Raw genomic sequence first — 15145 nt, forward strand, 5'->3', positions numbered from 1 at the left:
CCACATCTACCAGGAGCCAGAGAGGACAGCGTGGGGACTAACTGAAGTTGTATTCAGAATTCCACCCAAAAGCTTTCGTGGTAAGCTTTATCCCTCCTGAAACGTTTCTTTCCCTTTAAAAAAATATTTTGTTAAAAAACACTATGATATGAGGGCGATAGACTATTTGGTTTCTTCTAAGTAGATGCTCTTAAATTAATGCATATAAATAATTTGTATTTAATTTCCTCTCTTTCCTGTTGAGCAAAGCATAGAATGCACAGATTCCTACATCTCAAGTCACTTGGTCAATGCAGAGTCTCTTTGTATTTCATTTCTTAAGATAAACTGTGCCTCCCGTTCTGATTTGGCCATGGGACTCAGGGGGAGAAAGGCGGTGTTTTCACTCGCGCTGTCCTCAGCGTCTACACTGGCCAGTTCGTAGTCTTCTGACCTCCTGGCATCAGTCAGAATTCGGATCTGCTCCTGGACAGTGTCTAGCAATATTTTCACTTCTTGTTGTTCTGCTAAAAGACAATCGCTGACTGGAATACTCACATTGACAACATCAGCAGAGTAGGAGTTTTTGCACCATTTGATGCTTTTGACTTCAGAAATCCCTGGCATTTGCATGCAGGTTTCCTCCAGCCCCACCGAAGGGATGATGGGCACAGAACTGGCCCTTGGGGATGAATATCCCATCAGGTCCTTCTGATCCAAGCTATTAAAATAGGAGTTTGTCTCTCTCGAAGGCAGTTGCATATGTGCGGATGCATCCTGTTGGGTTTTTAAACCGGTGGATGAATACCTGAAAAGAAAGAGCGTGTTAGACAGTCTGCCTTCTGCCGGGGCTTCTTCAGAGCACGCTCCAGCCAGCAAAGCACTTGCCACATGCACCACCTCACTGACGTCTCACAGCAACCCCATCAGACGCAGAATATGTTCCCAGATAAACAGAGAAGGAAACTGAAGCTCAGATAGGTGCAGTGACTTGCCCAAGGTCACACAGAAAATAAGTGACAGACTGAGACTCAAACCCAGATCTTCTTACTTTAAGTCCAGGGATCTTTCAACACACCACAGCTGTATAGGCAGGTGGGATATAGTCTTCCTGACCTCTATCCTAGAATACAAAGTAAATGGGGATTGAGCAGGTACTAGTAAGTGTGGCCTTCCCATAGTGACAAACAGGAAACCCATCACGGCATCGCTCCATCAACTCGACCACCCTCTCAGCCCTGGTTTAGCACTCATGTGGCCAACCTACTTGGAGAAACTGGGAAGCCCCTCATTAAGCAGTAAGGTACTAGAGTCCAGAGTTTTTCTGCTTCACAACTCTAGGGGAACAAACACTACAAACTGCCTCACTACAAACTGCTGAAATGGGAAATGGGAGGCACAAGATTCTTCTCTCTGCCCAAGGACAAGCAAGAAGTGAGCTCTGTAAGGCCTCTACCAATCTAGCAACTTTCCATGCGTGGTCTCTGCAGCCAAGGAAGGCAGCTCACTGGTGCATATCAATGGCTTTTCAAGAATACCAACCTGCCATTCAAGTCAATTGAAGATTCCAGAATCTGACGAAGCCCTTTCTGGCCTGTTCAGAGCTCCTGAAGTTCTCAGTGACTCTGAGCTTTCAGTGCCACAAGGTGGGACAGCTAGTCATAGATTCAAAGAAATGTGGTTTGGGGAGTTTGACAGTAGTTTTTACTCTGTTTCTGCTATTTGTCCTTAATTAAAACATTAAATTGAACATTAACATTTGTGTAACCTAAACATATCTACTCTCCATATAATAACTATCATTCCCTAGTGCTACATTGTAATGTAAATAAAAGTCATGTTTATACAAGGAAAGAATAATTGCAATAAAGAGTGTAGCATACCAAATAGAAGTGTTTATTCCAGGGCATGATGGGAGTAAAGCTATCATACGGGGAGAAAAGATGGGGAGCAAATTAGGTGTCTTTATATTCCCACCCTCTCTCTCACTGTGCCTAGTACAGAGTAGGTAACCAATAAACCTTGATGGAATAGGCATGTGAGTACATAGCACATCTTAGAGATAAACACTTTGTGCCCCAATTAGCATCCATTTCAAACATAATAACAAGAGCTAACATTTGCATACTGATTTTATTTTAAGATGTTTTTAATAGATTTCAGAAAGGAAGGGAGAGGGAGAAAGAGATAAAAATATCAATGATGAGAGAGAATCATTGATCAGCTGATTCCTGCATGTCGCTACTGGACATTGAGCCCACAACCCAGGCATGTGCCCTGACTGGGAATCAAACCGTGACATCCTGGTTCATGGACGATGCTCAATCACTGAGCCATGCTGGTCAGGCTACATGGTGTTTTTAAAAAGCACGTTCACTTTTAATTGCTTCACTATTTTTTTTTTTTTAAAGAACTGTGGTTTATATATTAGTATTACCATGTAATTAATGAAGAAACTGGAGTGAAGGGTACTAAAGTGATTTGTCACAAGTTACCATTAGTAAGCAGATGAGGAAGAAGTTAACCCCAAGTTGCCTTATTTTAATTGTTACTTTGAAAGCCAGAAATGAGTGGATATTCAAGCTGCATTAAAACACCTTTTAAAGAATGTGCAATTTCTACCTGTGTAAAGTGTTTAGCCACCATGTACAAGGAACTTTTCCAGGGATTTGGGTCTATTTGCTTTTGGTGTTATGGAACTAAAAATCTAAACCTAAGAGTTCTATTTAATTTCATTAAGAAGAGATGGAACCAATTAGAGGGTTTTATGTTTGTTCTGAATATCATGCGATTAACACCATTCATAGCTCTGAAGATACAGAATGTTTACTACCAGATTCACTAACCTCACAGAGACAAAAAATGTAATTAGGATAAAATTGTATTTCTCATAAATATTATGAGTCTATATCAGTGGGTAGAATTTAATAGATTTAAAATGTGATGGTCACAGATGCAAATTCTTATACTAGGATCTAAACATTATTTGGGAGGAAAAAAAAAAAAAAAAATATATATATATATATATGCCTAAGTGACCAGCCAACCAGCCGACCAGCCGACGGGCCAATCAGCCAGTAGCTATAATGCACAATGACCACCAGGGGGCAGACATTCAATGCACAGGCATGGTAACATGGGACAGACTGATGAATCTCAGAGGGAAGGGGGCAGTGGGAAGAGCAGGAAGAGATTAACCAAAGATCTTATATGCATACTAGAGTCTTGGTGCACAGAATTATGCACAGGTGGGATCCCTCAGCCTGATCTGTGGGGATTGGGCCAAAACCGGCTTTCTGATATCCCCTGAGGGGTACCAGATTGCAAGAGGGTGCAGGCCAAGTCAAGGGACCCCATCAGTGCATGAATCTGTGCACTGGCCCTTTATTATTAGAAAAATGTGTAATATCTTAGAGGATTTAGACAATCACTGCTTCAATAAGTCAACAATGTGGCCTGATGAAGAAGTGATCAAAGGCAATTCAAGCCAAACTCTAAGCAGACTTCTAACAAGTCTGACTGCTGAATTAAGGGTTTAGATAAGAAAGAGGGATTGCAGCTGACCTATAGGTCACCTCACAAGTCAGTTAAGGGACACGGGACACACAGCTGCCAATAACATGAAGATGGGCTCTAAGCAAATAGAACTCTCCCAAATGTGGTTTTGTTTTGGATCAGATGACTTCAAGCCCCAACACCATTTTTAAATGAATTGCAGCAACCTTTTAATTTTCTCCTCAGTGAAAACAATCAGGTGGTACACTGCCCTGGGGGATTGCTCTGAGAACTAACTGAAGTAATGCATCTGCACTACTCCCTAGAGGACACTGGTAAACCCTCACTTCCCTCCTCATGTCTGTGAGAGTCCAGCACTGGTATTGAGGAGAAGCAGATTATTCTTCTTCATGAGTTTAAGTGAGAGCGCAATTTCTAGACATGATCTGGGTTGAAGACATAGGTCTGAATCCCTGACAGTCGCTCACTCATTCACAGTTTTGATCCATGAGCTTGTCATTCATTGACTGTAAAATGCCAATTTGGGCTGTCATTCCTCTGATACCTCAACAAAGAAATCACCAGTGCATTTCCTCAGTAACTATGGTGAAAAAGTGAAATATTGCCAGGCCGATGAGGCTCAGTGGTTGAGAGTTGACCCATGGATTGGGAGGTTATATACTGTAAACAGTCAGTATACTTCATATCCCTTCTACTTTGAAGGTGGTGGTCTAGCTTTTGTGACTCCATTTCTTTCTGTATAGCACAGTGGTAGGCAAACTCATTAGTCAACAGAGCCAAATATCAACAGTACAACGACTGAAATTTCTTTTGAGAGCTGAAAACCGACTTCTGCACATGGGCCACGAAGTTTCAATCACACGGTACATATGTGCCCGCATGTACTATTTTGTGGAAGAGCCACACTCAAGGGGCCAAAGAGCCACATGCAGCTCGTGAGCCACAGTTTGCCAACCACTGGTCTAGCATGTGAATACATCAGTTTGGTTTGCCTGACATAACACAGCTCAGAGCTCTGGGAGCCATTGCCGTGGCTATCCCTGATCCCACTAATCAGGGGAAAGGCTCCTGAATAGTTACCAGTGCACACCTTCCTCAGGCTTCACTGAGAGAACTACTGGTTCAAACTGGGCCGAAGTCAGTGTCACAGAGAGAAGTCCCACCACCTAAGCCTGCCTTAGCAGACAGCGCCCACATGCTTGATAAATAAGCAGCAGATGGCGGATGGCCCTTGCAAATTCAATCACTGCCCCTTCAGGCTAGGGCTAGATTTGAAGAGGGCCTTTAACTGTGAAATTCTATTACCAATCCTATTTCCAGTCCAGAGAGATGGAAGGTCCCCCAGGAGTGGAAAATAGCTGTTTTCAAGAACTGAGAATGAGATTGCTCCCTGAGATTCATTGTGCTGAGCACACCGTGACTTATACTTAGAGTCACCATTTATCAACACTGGGTGCATATCACACACAGGAAAATACACGTGGCCAGCCAGCTGGAGAGAATATTCCAGCCCCGATGATGACTGAACCAAAACAAAACTACTGCCATGCAGATAGTAAACGGAAGTTTCTCAGGAGGTAAAAGACAAAGCACGGCACCTCTGAACATACAAGGGGCACCTCTGAAAATGCATGTATGTGTGGTTGAAGCCTGTGCCCAGAGCAGCTCAGAGCATCCTTACACCTGGACATGAGGAATGACAGCCAAAACATGACCATCAGAAAAAAAAAAAAAAAAAAAAAAAAAAAAAAGCATGAGCTGGGCTCTCTCTCTATTTATAAAATATACTAATCCTTGTCAACGGACATTACCAGTGGCTTAAGAAGGAAAATAATTATGAAATCTGACTAGTTATCATTATAGGCTAAATACAAGTCCCTTTTCTAGATATAAGGCAAAGAGAAACGCTAGCTACTTCTTGACTTGCATTATGTCATACATTTTGGATAAGTTGGCTGTTATGTTGAATTTGCAGATCTATACCAACTACATTTTGCACTACATTTGGAATTGCTTCAAAATTACAAAACCCAGCCACAGGCTATTTAATTCTTGTCTCCTTGTCTTCATAAAGAAATCTGTTGCTGAGCTTTGTCAGACAGAGTAGAAATGCACATATCTCTTGCCCAAAAGAAAAGACAAGGGTAAGGCCCTGAGATGGACTTCCTATTTGCTTAGGCCTCCACCTTGAGACAGTGTGGGGACATCACCCAGGGCAAAGCAGCTTAGAAACCTGGACTGGCTCATCCAGAGAGATAAAAACTAGATGTGATAAGAACCTGGCTTGTGTGAGGGAACAGAGTCCTGAAATTCCTGTTGTAAACCCTGGTTGCATTATTCTTGAAATCAATAATAATTTTATAACAGTTCCTGAGACAATACAAACCAGCACTACCTCTGCTTATCATGTGACAAGGTACAAGCTCTTTCCACACATATATTTTTTTTAAATCTTCCCAACAACCTTGGGGAAGGCTGTATTATTTTTATTCAATTTATAGATGAAAAAAATTAAGCTTAGACCATAAAACTATCTCAAATTCACACAAGATGTAAGGGCCAAAGATTGGAGCTTTAGTCATTTCAAGTAAGAGCTACATGTTTGGTTGAACAGTCCATTAGGTGAATGGGACTAAAGTTCATCCTCCATTCCATTCACTACACCTTGAGCCCTGTAAGGATCTGTGTTCACTTAGAGGAAGGACAACCGTGCACTGCAAGGAAGAATAGCAGTTGTCATGCCCAAAGCCCATATTTCCATCCCTGTACCATGAATTAACCTAGAGACCAGAGTTCAGCAAATTGTACTTTGAAATCATGCTGTCAGTATTAACTAAGACATTTAAGGATGCTTGATGGAAGCAGATTTTATATATATATATATATATATATATATATATCCCAGTGACATAATTCAATAATTCATGCATGGAGCTTGGCCCCCACCACTGCCATGACTGCCTCTGCCTCAGCCCCTGCCTGCCACAATGGACACCTCAGCCCTTGCATCTCTGGCCTCATCTGGAAGGTCATCCAGTCTAATAAACATATTGTTTTTATTATTACAGATATATATACTAGAGGCCCAGTGCACGAAATTCTTGCATGGGGCGGGGTGGGGGTTGTCCCTCAGCCCAGCCTGCACTCTCTCCAATCTGGGACCCCTCAAGGGATGTCTGACTGCCCGTTTTGGCCCAATTCAGGATTGGGCCTAAACAGGCAGTCAGACATCTCTCTAATAATCCAGGACTGCTGGCTCCCAAATGCTCGCCTGCCTGCCTTCCTGATTTCCCCTAACAGCTTCTGCCTGCCAGCCTGATCACCCTTTAACCATTCCCATGCCAGCCTGATTGATGTCTAACTGCTCCCCTGCCAGCCTGTTTGCCTGCAACTTCCCTCCTCTGCTGGCCTGGTCACCTCCCCTGTAGGGTTGATCACCTTCAACTGCCCTCCCTTGCAGGCCTAGTGCCTCCCAACTGCCCTCCCCTACTTGCCTGAACACCCACAACTGCCCTTTTTGCAGGCCTGGTGCCTCCCAACTGCCCTCCCCTACTTGCCTGAACACCCACAACTGCCCTTTTTTGCAGGCCTGGTGCCTCCCATCTGCCTTCCCTTGCTGGCCATCCTGTGTCCACAATGGGGCAGGATCTTTGACCACATGGGGGCAGCTATCTTGTGTGTTGGAGTGATGGTCAATCTACATATTATTCTTTTATTAGATAGGATAGAGGCCTGATGCATGGGTGGAGGCCAGGTGGTTTGCCCTGAAGGGTGTCCCATATCAGGGTAAGGGTTCCCTTGGGGCGTGCTGTGGTCTGAGTGAGGGGCCTGTGGTGGTTTGCAGGCCGGTTATGCCCCCCAGCCACCCAAGCAGAGGGCCTGGTTTCTGGGATATATTTACTTTCTACAATTGAAACTTTGTAGCCTGGAGCAGAGCCAAGCCTCCTGCTCCCTCAGTGGCAGCAGTGGTTTCTGTTTGGATTTGTTTACCTTCTATAATTGAAACTTTGTAGCCTTGAGTGGAGGCTTAGGCCTGCTAGGACAGGAGGAAAACTTGACTTCTTCTGTTGCCAGAGAAACCCAAGCCTCTGTGGCTGTAGCCATCTTGGTTGGGGTTAATTTGTATACTTGCTCTGATTGGCTTTTGGGCATGGCTTGTGGAGTGGAGTGATGATTAACTTGCATATTACTCTTTTATTAGATAGAATGATAGAAAATATATATATTAGAGGCCTGGTGCATGACATCTGTGCACTGGAGGGGGGAGGCCTTCAGCCTTGCCTGCACCATCTCAGTCTGGGACCCCTTGGGGAATGTCTGCCTGCCAGAGAGAGTGGGCCTAAGCCAGCAGTCACACATCCCCTAGGGCTTCTTAGCATTTCTGTAGAGCCTCTCCTGCCACTGCCACTGTTCTCACCAGCCGTGAGCCTCTGCTGGTTGAGCTGGGCTTCCCCTACAGGAGCGCAACTGACCACTAGGAGACAGCTCCTGCATGCATCATATGGACCAGTCATTCCACTGTTTGGTTGATTTGCATATGCAAATAAAAATGCAAACTGCATATGCAAATCAAATATGCAAACTGCTCCTATACACACACACACACACACACTCATATATATATATATATATATATATATATATATATATATATATATATATATATATATATATACACATACACTATAGGTTACTTATTGTCCACAGTCATACTTATCAGAGAATTAAGTAGTTTTTTTTTCAACCTAAGAATAAAGAAACACTTTATTCCTCCTAAGAAATCTCTAGTTTTTTAAATCAAAGACAAATTCTAAGTTGTTTTAGCAACTATTTAATAACAAAATGCCTAGATATGTATACATTTGTTTTCTTGCTAGTGTTATGTTTATTTTTTATTAAACACCTCCCTAATATCTATTTCCATTGTACCTAATCTTTTAAGTTAGTTCACCTTTGTGGAACAAAGAAGAAAGGAAGTATAAATAGCTAATTGATGACAAAAAATCAATAAATAAAAACCCCAATGAACATAGCAACTCAATTTAAAGCTATAGCACTAATGACACCCTCCCTACATGTCATTGTTTTCAGACCTACCCTTGGCAAGGTATTGTATCCTGGTCAGGGATCCTTGATTCCTCAAGTTGCTGATACGCTGGCCCCACAATCCCGCCCAGCCTATTTCGGGGTGAGGGGGGCGTCCTCCTGAAGGCGTTCCGGTGGAGCACCCCACTCCTCTGTCCTGGACTGCAGCAGGAGGAGAGACTTCGGCTGCAGGAGAGAAAACCAGCACATTGGTCATAGCCATAACCTTACAGGTGGCTGCTCAAACTCTTTAAACTCTTTAAATACTGCATTTGCACCTGAAAGCCTCCAAGTCCCAGGCCATTCTCCATGACTGGAGTGTATCTGCCAGGAGGGATCAGAAGTTGCCAAGTCCATTTCCCCTGGCAAAGGCTGAGACCAAGAGACCATTTTTGTGTTTCTGGCTTTCTAATGTGGAGCACAATGGACTAAAATTACTGCTTTCCAGACAAATTAAGAGGTGGGTTTAAGGAATCCTGAAGCTCCTGATTCCCATCAGTCCTCAGTATTTAAGCTACAGTGGCTGTCTCTCTAATAATAGTAAACGTGGCTTTCTTATTAGACATGGACAAGCACCAAATGCAGGAAGCCCTGAAGGGATCTACAGGGAAAATGTCACTTGTGTTAGTGGTAGAATAAACAAACTTTATTATGATCGGCATTCTCTCCTTAACATATGTGCTAAATTTTCAGTTCATTATCTCAAAATTCCTTCCATCTTGAGAAACTAAATTATTTTCCTTTTCCAGTTTGCTTTTACTGAACATCTCATTCTGACTATTACATCTAAATGCCAAAATAACAATTTTCAGATGCCCCTAAAGGGCAAAAGGTAAAAATTAAATATACTTTATGTGAGATCCCTATAAAGATCATGTTAAACAAAAGAATAAGATTCTTTCTAAAAATCTTCCCCACTGAATTTCACCTACTCCATGGGAACCAGACAGAGAACTGGCTCCTATGTACACATTCCTAAGATGACAATTTATGTGATTCAATCACATAAAACTATACAGAAAAGATTACAAACATTTTCAAAATATCAGCAAGTCCATGGAGTTTTAAATAGACAAGTACCCCAAAGGAGTTTACCCATATAACTTTATTATTTGGAGTTTTGTACATTTTTCTGCATGAATATTGCCATCATTTCTACTAAACAAAATAACTTCTTAAATATAATTTAAGGCCAGAGTTTGAGAACTAAGATGATTGATCAAACTTCATATTCTCAATCCAACATGGACTTCCTGAGTTAGTATAAACACCAGATTATTACAATTTATGTAATTTTTTTCTCTTAATATTTCTTGTAAGTTGAGTCCCAAGATGCCTAATATTAAGGGGTCTCACTAAACCAACAAGCCTAAGAAGCTCTGTAGTAGCACATGTACCTCCCTCCCTCCAGCTTCTGTCTGCACCATCCAGCAGCAGTTATGGAGTCTGAAGGTTGCTCAGGCTTAGGTGCATGGGTTAGCTGGATCTGGGTGTGGATCTGTACATCATTAGCAGCATGGCACTGGGGGAAGTACTCGTACCAGTTAGAGTCTTGGAAGAAGATAGATGGCACTCTTAATTGGGTCATTTGGGGGAAATTTTGCCATTTACAGAGATGTGTTCAGTATTTGAGAAAAAAGGACAACAGAAGATAATGCTGTATGTCAGGGCTAGTGACAACAGGCAGCTGTTACTCTTCCTGTAACCCAAGAGACAGGGGAGGGAGCTATTACCAGAATGGAGAGACAAGGGGATTGTAAGGAGAGGGCCACTTGCCAGGCACTTTGGCCCCAGGAAAAGGGACAGAGCTGAGGCAGCCAAGCGGGGAGGGAGGGTAGAAGTACTGGAACCTTGCTCTCCCTGGCTCTTCCATCTCATGCAGGGTGTTCCCATTGAGCTGACAGAAGCTAGAGGACAAGGGAGCCTGCTGCCCTTCCAGCGCACAGAGCAATGCTGGTAGAGAAAGGTGAAGACTGGACATGTGTGGAGAAAGGCATTGGCATCATGCTTGCATCTTTCCATAAGATGTATAAGGGGTTAAAAGCAATAAAGTATGTTAAGTGTTTGGCATGTAACAGGTGCTCAGCATAATGAGTTCCCCTGGCTCCTCTCACACAAATGACAACTTGAGAATCCCACTAATCATTGCAAACTCAGACTTCTTTCACTATTTAAAAAATGCTTACATATGTGCTATCGATAAGTGGCTTACACTGCCAAATACAATGCAATAAATATGACATGACATATTAGACTTCTTTTTAAAAAAGAAATAGAATTTTGACTAAAAAGAAATATTGCTTTGAGTTAATAGCTTTGCTTCATACATGAGCTATTCAAATATGTCATAGTTGCAGGGCACAGCAATAAATTAATTATTCATAGCTAGCCAAACTCATGGCAGCAAAGTCTATCATATAAACTAGTAGCTCATCTTACAAAGCAGTTCCATGATTACTGCTCAACCAGCTAGTGCAGCCTGCTAACCAGGGAGCATTCGGGAAGTCATGGAGCTGCTGGCAGGCTACATAAATCAGTCACAGGGCTGCCAGTCATGAACTCATTGAAGTCTCCTGTATGTTTTACAAAACAAAGCTCTGAGATATTGAACTGTAACTTAAAAAGTTTTAGAGGCACTTTATAAATTAGTCCTTGCCTATCTACCAAGACACAATGCAGGCCAACAACACTGAAACGTCACTGAACCAAACAGAAAGGAAGGTCTCCAACAGGCATCCTATTTCCTAGAAACCACAGTAGGAGCCACGTTTAGGAGGGAGGACGTCAGCAGACAAGGAGTAAGAATAGGGTATTTGCAGCGCAAATACAATAGAAGCTGTAATTCTTTTTCTTTTTTTTTTTTAATATATTTTATTGAATTTTTTACAGAGAGGAAGGGAAAGGGATAGAGAGCCAGAAATGTCGATGAGAGAGAAACATCGACCAGCCGCCTCCTGCACACTTCCCACTGGGGATGTGCCCGCAACCAATGTACATGCCCTTGACCGGAATCGAACCCGGGACCTTTTAGTCCACAGACCAACACTCTAGCACTGAGACAAACCGGTTTCGGCTGTAATTCTTTTTTATCTCAACTTTAAAACATGGATGGCATAACATCATGCTGGAATAATATATTTAGTTAGTTTACTTAACTGGGTGCAACACCACTTTAACATGTATTATAATCAGCAGGGGAAAATGCTGTTTTGGAGAAAATATTCATCTTCTAAAAGGCTGGTAATTTTGGACTTATTTCCCTAATTAAAGAACTTCTATTAGCTCCAGGGAACTGAAATGTTTGTGTGTTTTTCCCCCCAGAGGGAAATATCTGCAAATTCTTTAATTGATATAAATCAAAATATGTAGTTAATAATTAAAGCAATTATCAAATAGCTAAAAATATTTAAATCTTGAGATAAAAATATTTAAATCACCTTTTGAAAAACAGCAAAATTTTAGTATCTCGATCTCTGCTTATATGGAGTGACAGAAAACCTCATAGTAATGTGTCAGCATCAATTAAATCCTTTTTGGACCCATTGAGAAGCAAGGAAAAAGAGAGTTTCCTTATACAATGTGTGCTTCTGACCTGGTGGTTTGCAAAGCACAGCCTGGTGTGTAAAAATCAATATTTACGTTGGTTTGATGGGAACAACTGTGATTTTTCATATTTTCTATTTATAAATTTTTATCTCTAGATAATGTTTTTTAAAAATTTTAAATACTATACTTCGTACCAAGAAAAGAAAGCTCAAATCTTGGGATAATTTCTACAAGGATTGAGGATATGCAGTTAAATGACATAAACATGTCTGTTTCAGCACTAGTCTCAAACTTTGGAACTTGTTTTAGAGCAAAGATTTTCAGTTTTTAAAATTCCGGATTCCTTATGTACAAAACACAGTATGTGACTACCATAGAAGATGACTAAGAAGTTTTCAACCATCCATAAAATTTGTAAGATAAGATTATTTTTTGCTTTCTCCCTAAAAGGGACAATTGCTATGGTCAGCTTGTCAAGGAATGCCACCTCATTGATAATAGATCTTACAGATTCAAGAGGATTTGCCAGGATTCTTCCCCCATGAAAGTTTCTTTGTTCAAGAGTCATGGTGAAAGACCTGGAACATATCAAATCAGTTTCCCAGAGAAGAATTAATCATTAAATCTGCACAGAGTGATAAAGCAGGCTAAAAAGAAAATCATGTTTTAATAGTTTCTTGGATGTTTTTTTTCTTTTCAGAAAGTAATTATTTCATTCACTGGTCTGTATCTGCAGCTCTGATGGGTGTTGTTAGCAGCTCCTTTCGGCTCTGTAGAAGGGCATGGCAGCCTGCTGGTGTCTTTGGTTTACCTGCTGTGAGCTGCTTGAGCATCCACTCCATGGAGAACCACAAGAGAAGCAAGAACAATCATCTCTCCTAAACACTGTTGTCATTTCTGGGCATGTGCTGTCCAGAGTCACACATGGTGTGAATGTGCCCTTCCACCATGATTAAAGACCTGTACCTGTGGTGTTTGACAGACTGGCTTCCTCTGTCAGGAGAAGGGGCCTCTGGGAATGACTGGGGGCCAGCAAAGCTTGACTCCATCATTTTCTCCAGTGCAGTCACAGGATGCCTCTCCGCCTTTGAGTACTGTGGGGAATCACATGCACAAGGTTGAGCAGGAGGATGAGCAGCGGGCCTGTAACACTACAGATAGGTATTGACAATTTATAGGACTCGCCAGTAACATTCTTCTGGCCACTGGACCAGGAGAATGGCAGAGGCATCATTTGCATCTCATGTCTGCACACTGAGTACGCTCTCCCACCCTTTCCCACATTTAAATTTAAATCCACATCGGTGGCACAGCCAAAATAAACACAAGCATGTTTTATTCAATGCAAAATTTATTAAAATATTAATTAGTAGCTGGCTGCTAATAATGAGGATTCAATAAATACTGATTGAATGAAACTCAGAACATTCTCAAAATTACGGAGGACATTGATTCAGTGTCTCTATCCACAGCTCCACACTGTTTTCCTCTTTCAGTCTGTTACCAGGTAGTATTTACTGTGTCTAAAAAGAGAAATTTGTGAGTATTCCACTCTTTATAGTTATTAATTCTTGGTTTCACCTTTGACTATAACACATGATAAGCACAAGAGTCTAAAGAAAACCTACAGAGATTATATATTAAGGACTATTTTGCCTCAAGGTCAGTATCACATGGCATCTGACCCAGGCAGTTGCCCAGTCATCTTTCTCTGGATCATGGTCCTTGAAGAAGCAGTTTCTCTTCTAGAAACTTCAGATAAAAACTCTCCTGAGAAATGACATCTGTAGAATGCTAACCAAACTGCAGAGGTTTTGGAATTTAGATATTCATGTACAATGTATGAACAAGAATTTCACAGAAAAGAATATGGATATATAGTGTGCAAATGAGAAGGTATATAACTATAGACATTGTGAAGAAATGAAAATCAGAACAGAGAAAAATAACTTTTAAGCATATATAGTAAAGGCAAAGATTTGAGAAAAGTAGAGATGGTGCTAATCTGTTGGGGTGAATATTGACAATACTAGAGGCCCAATTCAGGAAAATCGGTGCAATAGTAGGCCTTCCTTCCCCCTGCTGCTGTCACCAGTTTTCCTCCAACACCCAGAACTGGGCTTCGTTCTGGCCACCAGCAGGCACCTGGGACCCTGGCTTCCATCTGCCCCAGCTTGGTCTGGAAGGGCTTCCGTTCTAATTAGCATATCAAAATACCTAATTTAACTTTTGACCCATTAGTTCAGAGCTTCTGCCCTAAATGAATCTATTGATCCTCAGAGCTTGAGGGCCTTTTTCAAAATCCAGGATAAATGTTTTGAATAGAATCAACCTATTACTCGTTCTGATTATTCATAGGGTTTGTACTACATATTTTATTCAAAATATTTCTTTCAAAAGCTTAGATTGTTGTTATATTATACAGTTGCTTTCAATTGCACTCTTGATCCATTAACACAAATTTGTTTTCATAATTTGTTATTTTGAAACTTTTTCCTTTTTCTCACAGCTTTCATAAGAATCATTTACATTTTAGTGGCTGCATTTAACCTGAGATTCAGGTTTAAATTGCTTGTCTTCCTATCCAGAGTTAGTTGAAATGTGGGAATACTATAACAACTCCTGATGCTTTGGCAATCCTTCAAGCTGATATTCCATACATGTTGGTTCAAATGAATTTAAAGATAGCTTCCAGTTTTCAGTTCTGACAAACAAAGAGCTTGGAAATGGTCATTCCTGTCTTTACAATAAAAAACAAAGGCTGAACAAATAGAAAACCAATAACTATTCTTATATACATCAGATATTTCAGGTTGCAGAGAAAAACACCACTCTACAATCTGGACAGGTGAGTGCATGCAGAGGGAATAGTCAAGATCAGCTCCCCTGTGGCAGAATCTGCCAGAGACCATACATTGGTTGGAATACATAAGTGGTCATTTTAACAAATTGTTGGAATTTTGTGAGTGGGCTAGAGTGCAAGTAAAAATCACCTGAAGGCTGCAATCTGAGGTAGGGT

General features: G+C 41.3%; 1 protein-coding gene across 1 annotated transcript in view; it reads right to left on the reverse strand.

The window, feature by feature from the left end:
• Positions 1–236: 236 nt before the first annotated feature.
• NRG3 (neuregulin 3) overlaps positions 237–15145 on the reverse strand; it is a 532463-nt gene continuing 517554 nt past the window's right edge. Inside the window, exons 7-10 of the mRNA XM_045582211.1 lie at positions 13093–13220; positions 8593–8766; positions 1031–1102; positions 237–787 (exon numbers count right to left, since the gene is read on the reverse strand). Coding sequence (XP_045438167.1) covers positions 280–787; positions 1031–1102; positions 8593–8766; positions 13093–13220 — 882 coding nt within the window. The 3' untranslated portion in view covers positions 237–279. The remainder of the gene's footprint in view (positions 788–1030; positions 1103–8592; positions 8767–13092; positions 13221–15145) is intronic.

The sequence above is a fragment of the Pipistrellus kuhlii genome, unplaced genomic scaffold, assembly GCF_014108245.1.
Source record: "Pipistrellus kuhlii isolate mPipKuh1 unplaced genomic scaffold, mPipKuh1.p scaffold_m20_p_15, whole genome shotgun sequence".
Lineage (NCBI taxonomy): Eukaryota > Metazoa > Chordata > Mammalia > Chiroptera > Vespertilionidae > Pipistrellus > Pipistrellus kuhlii.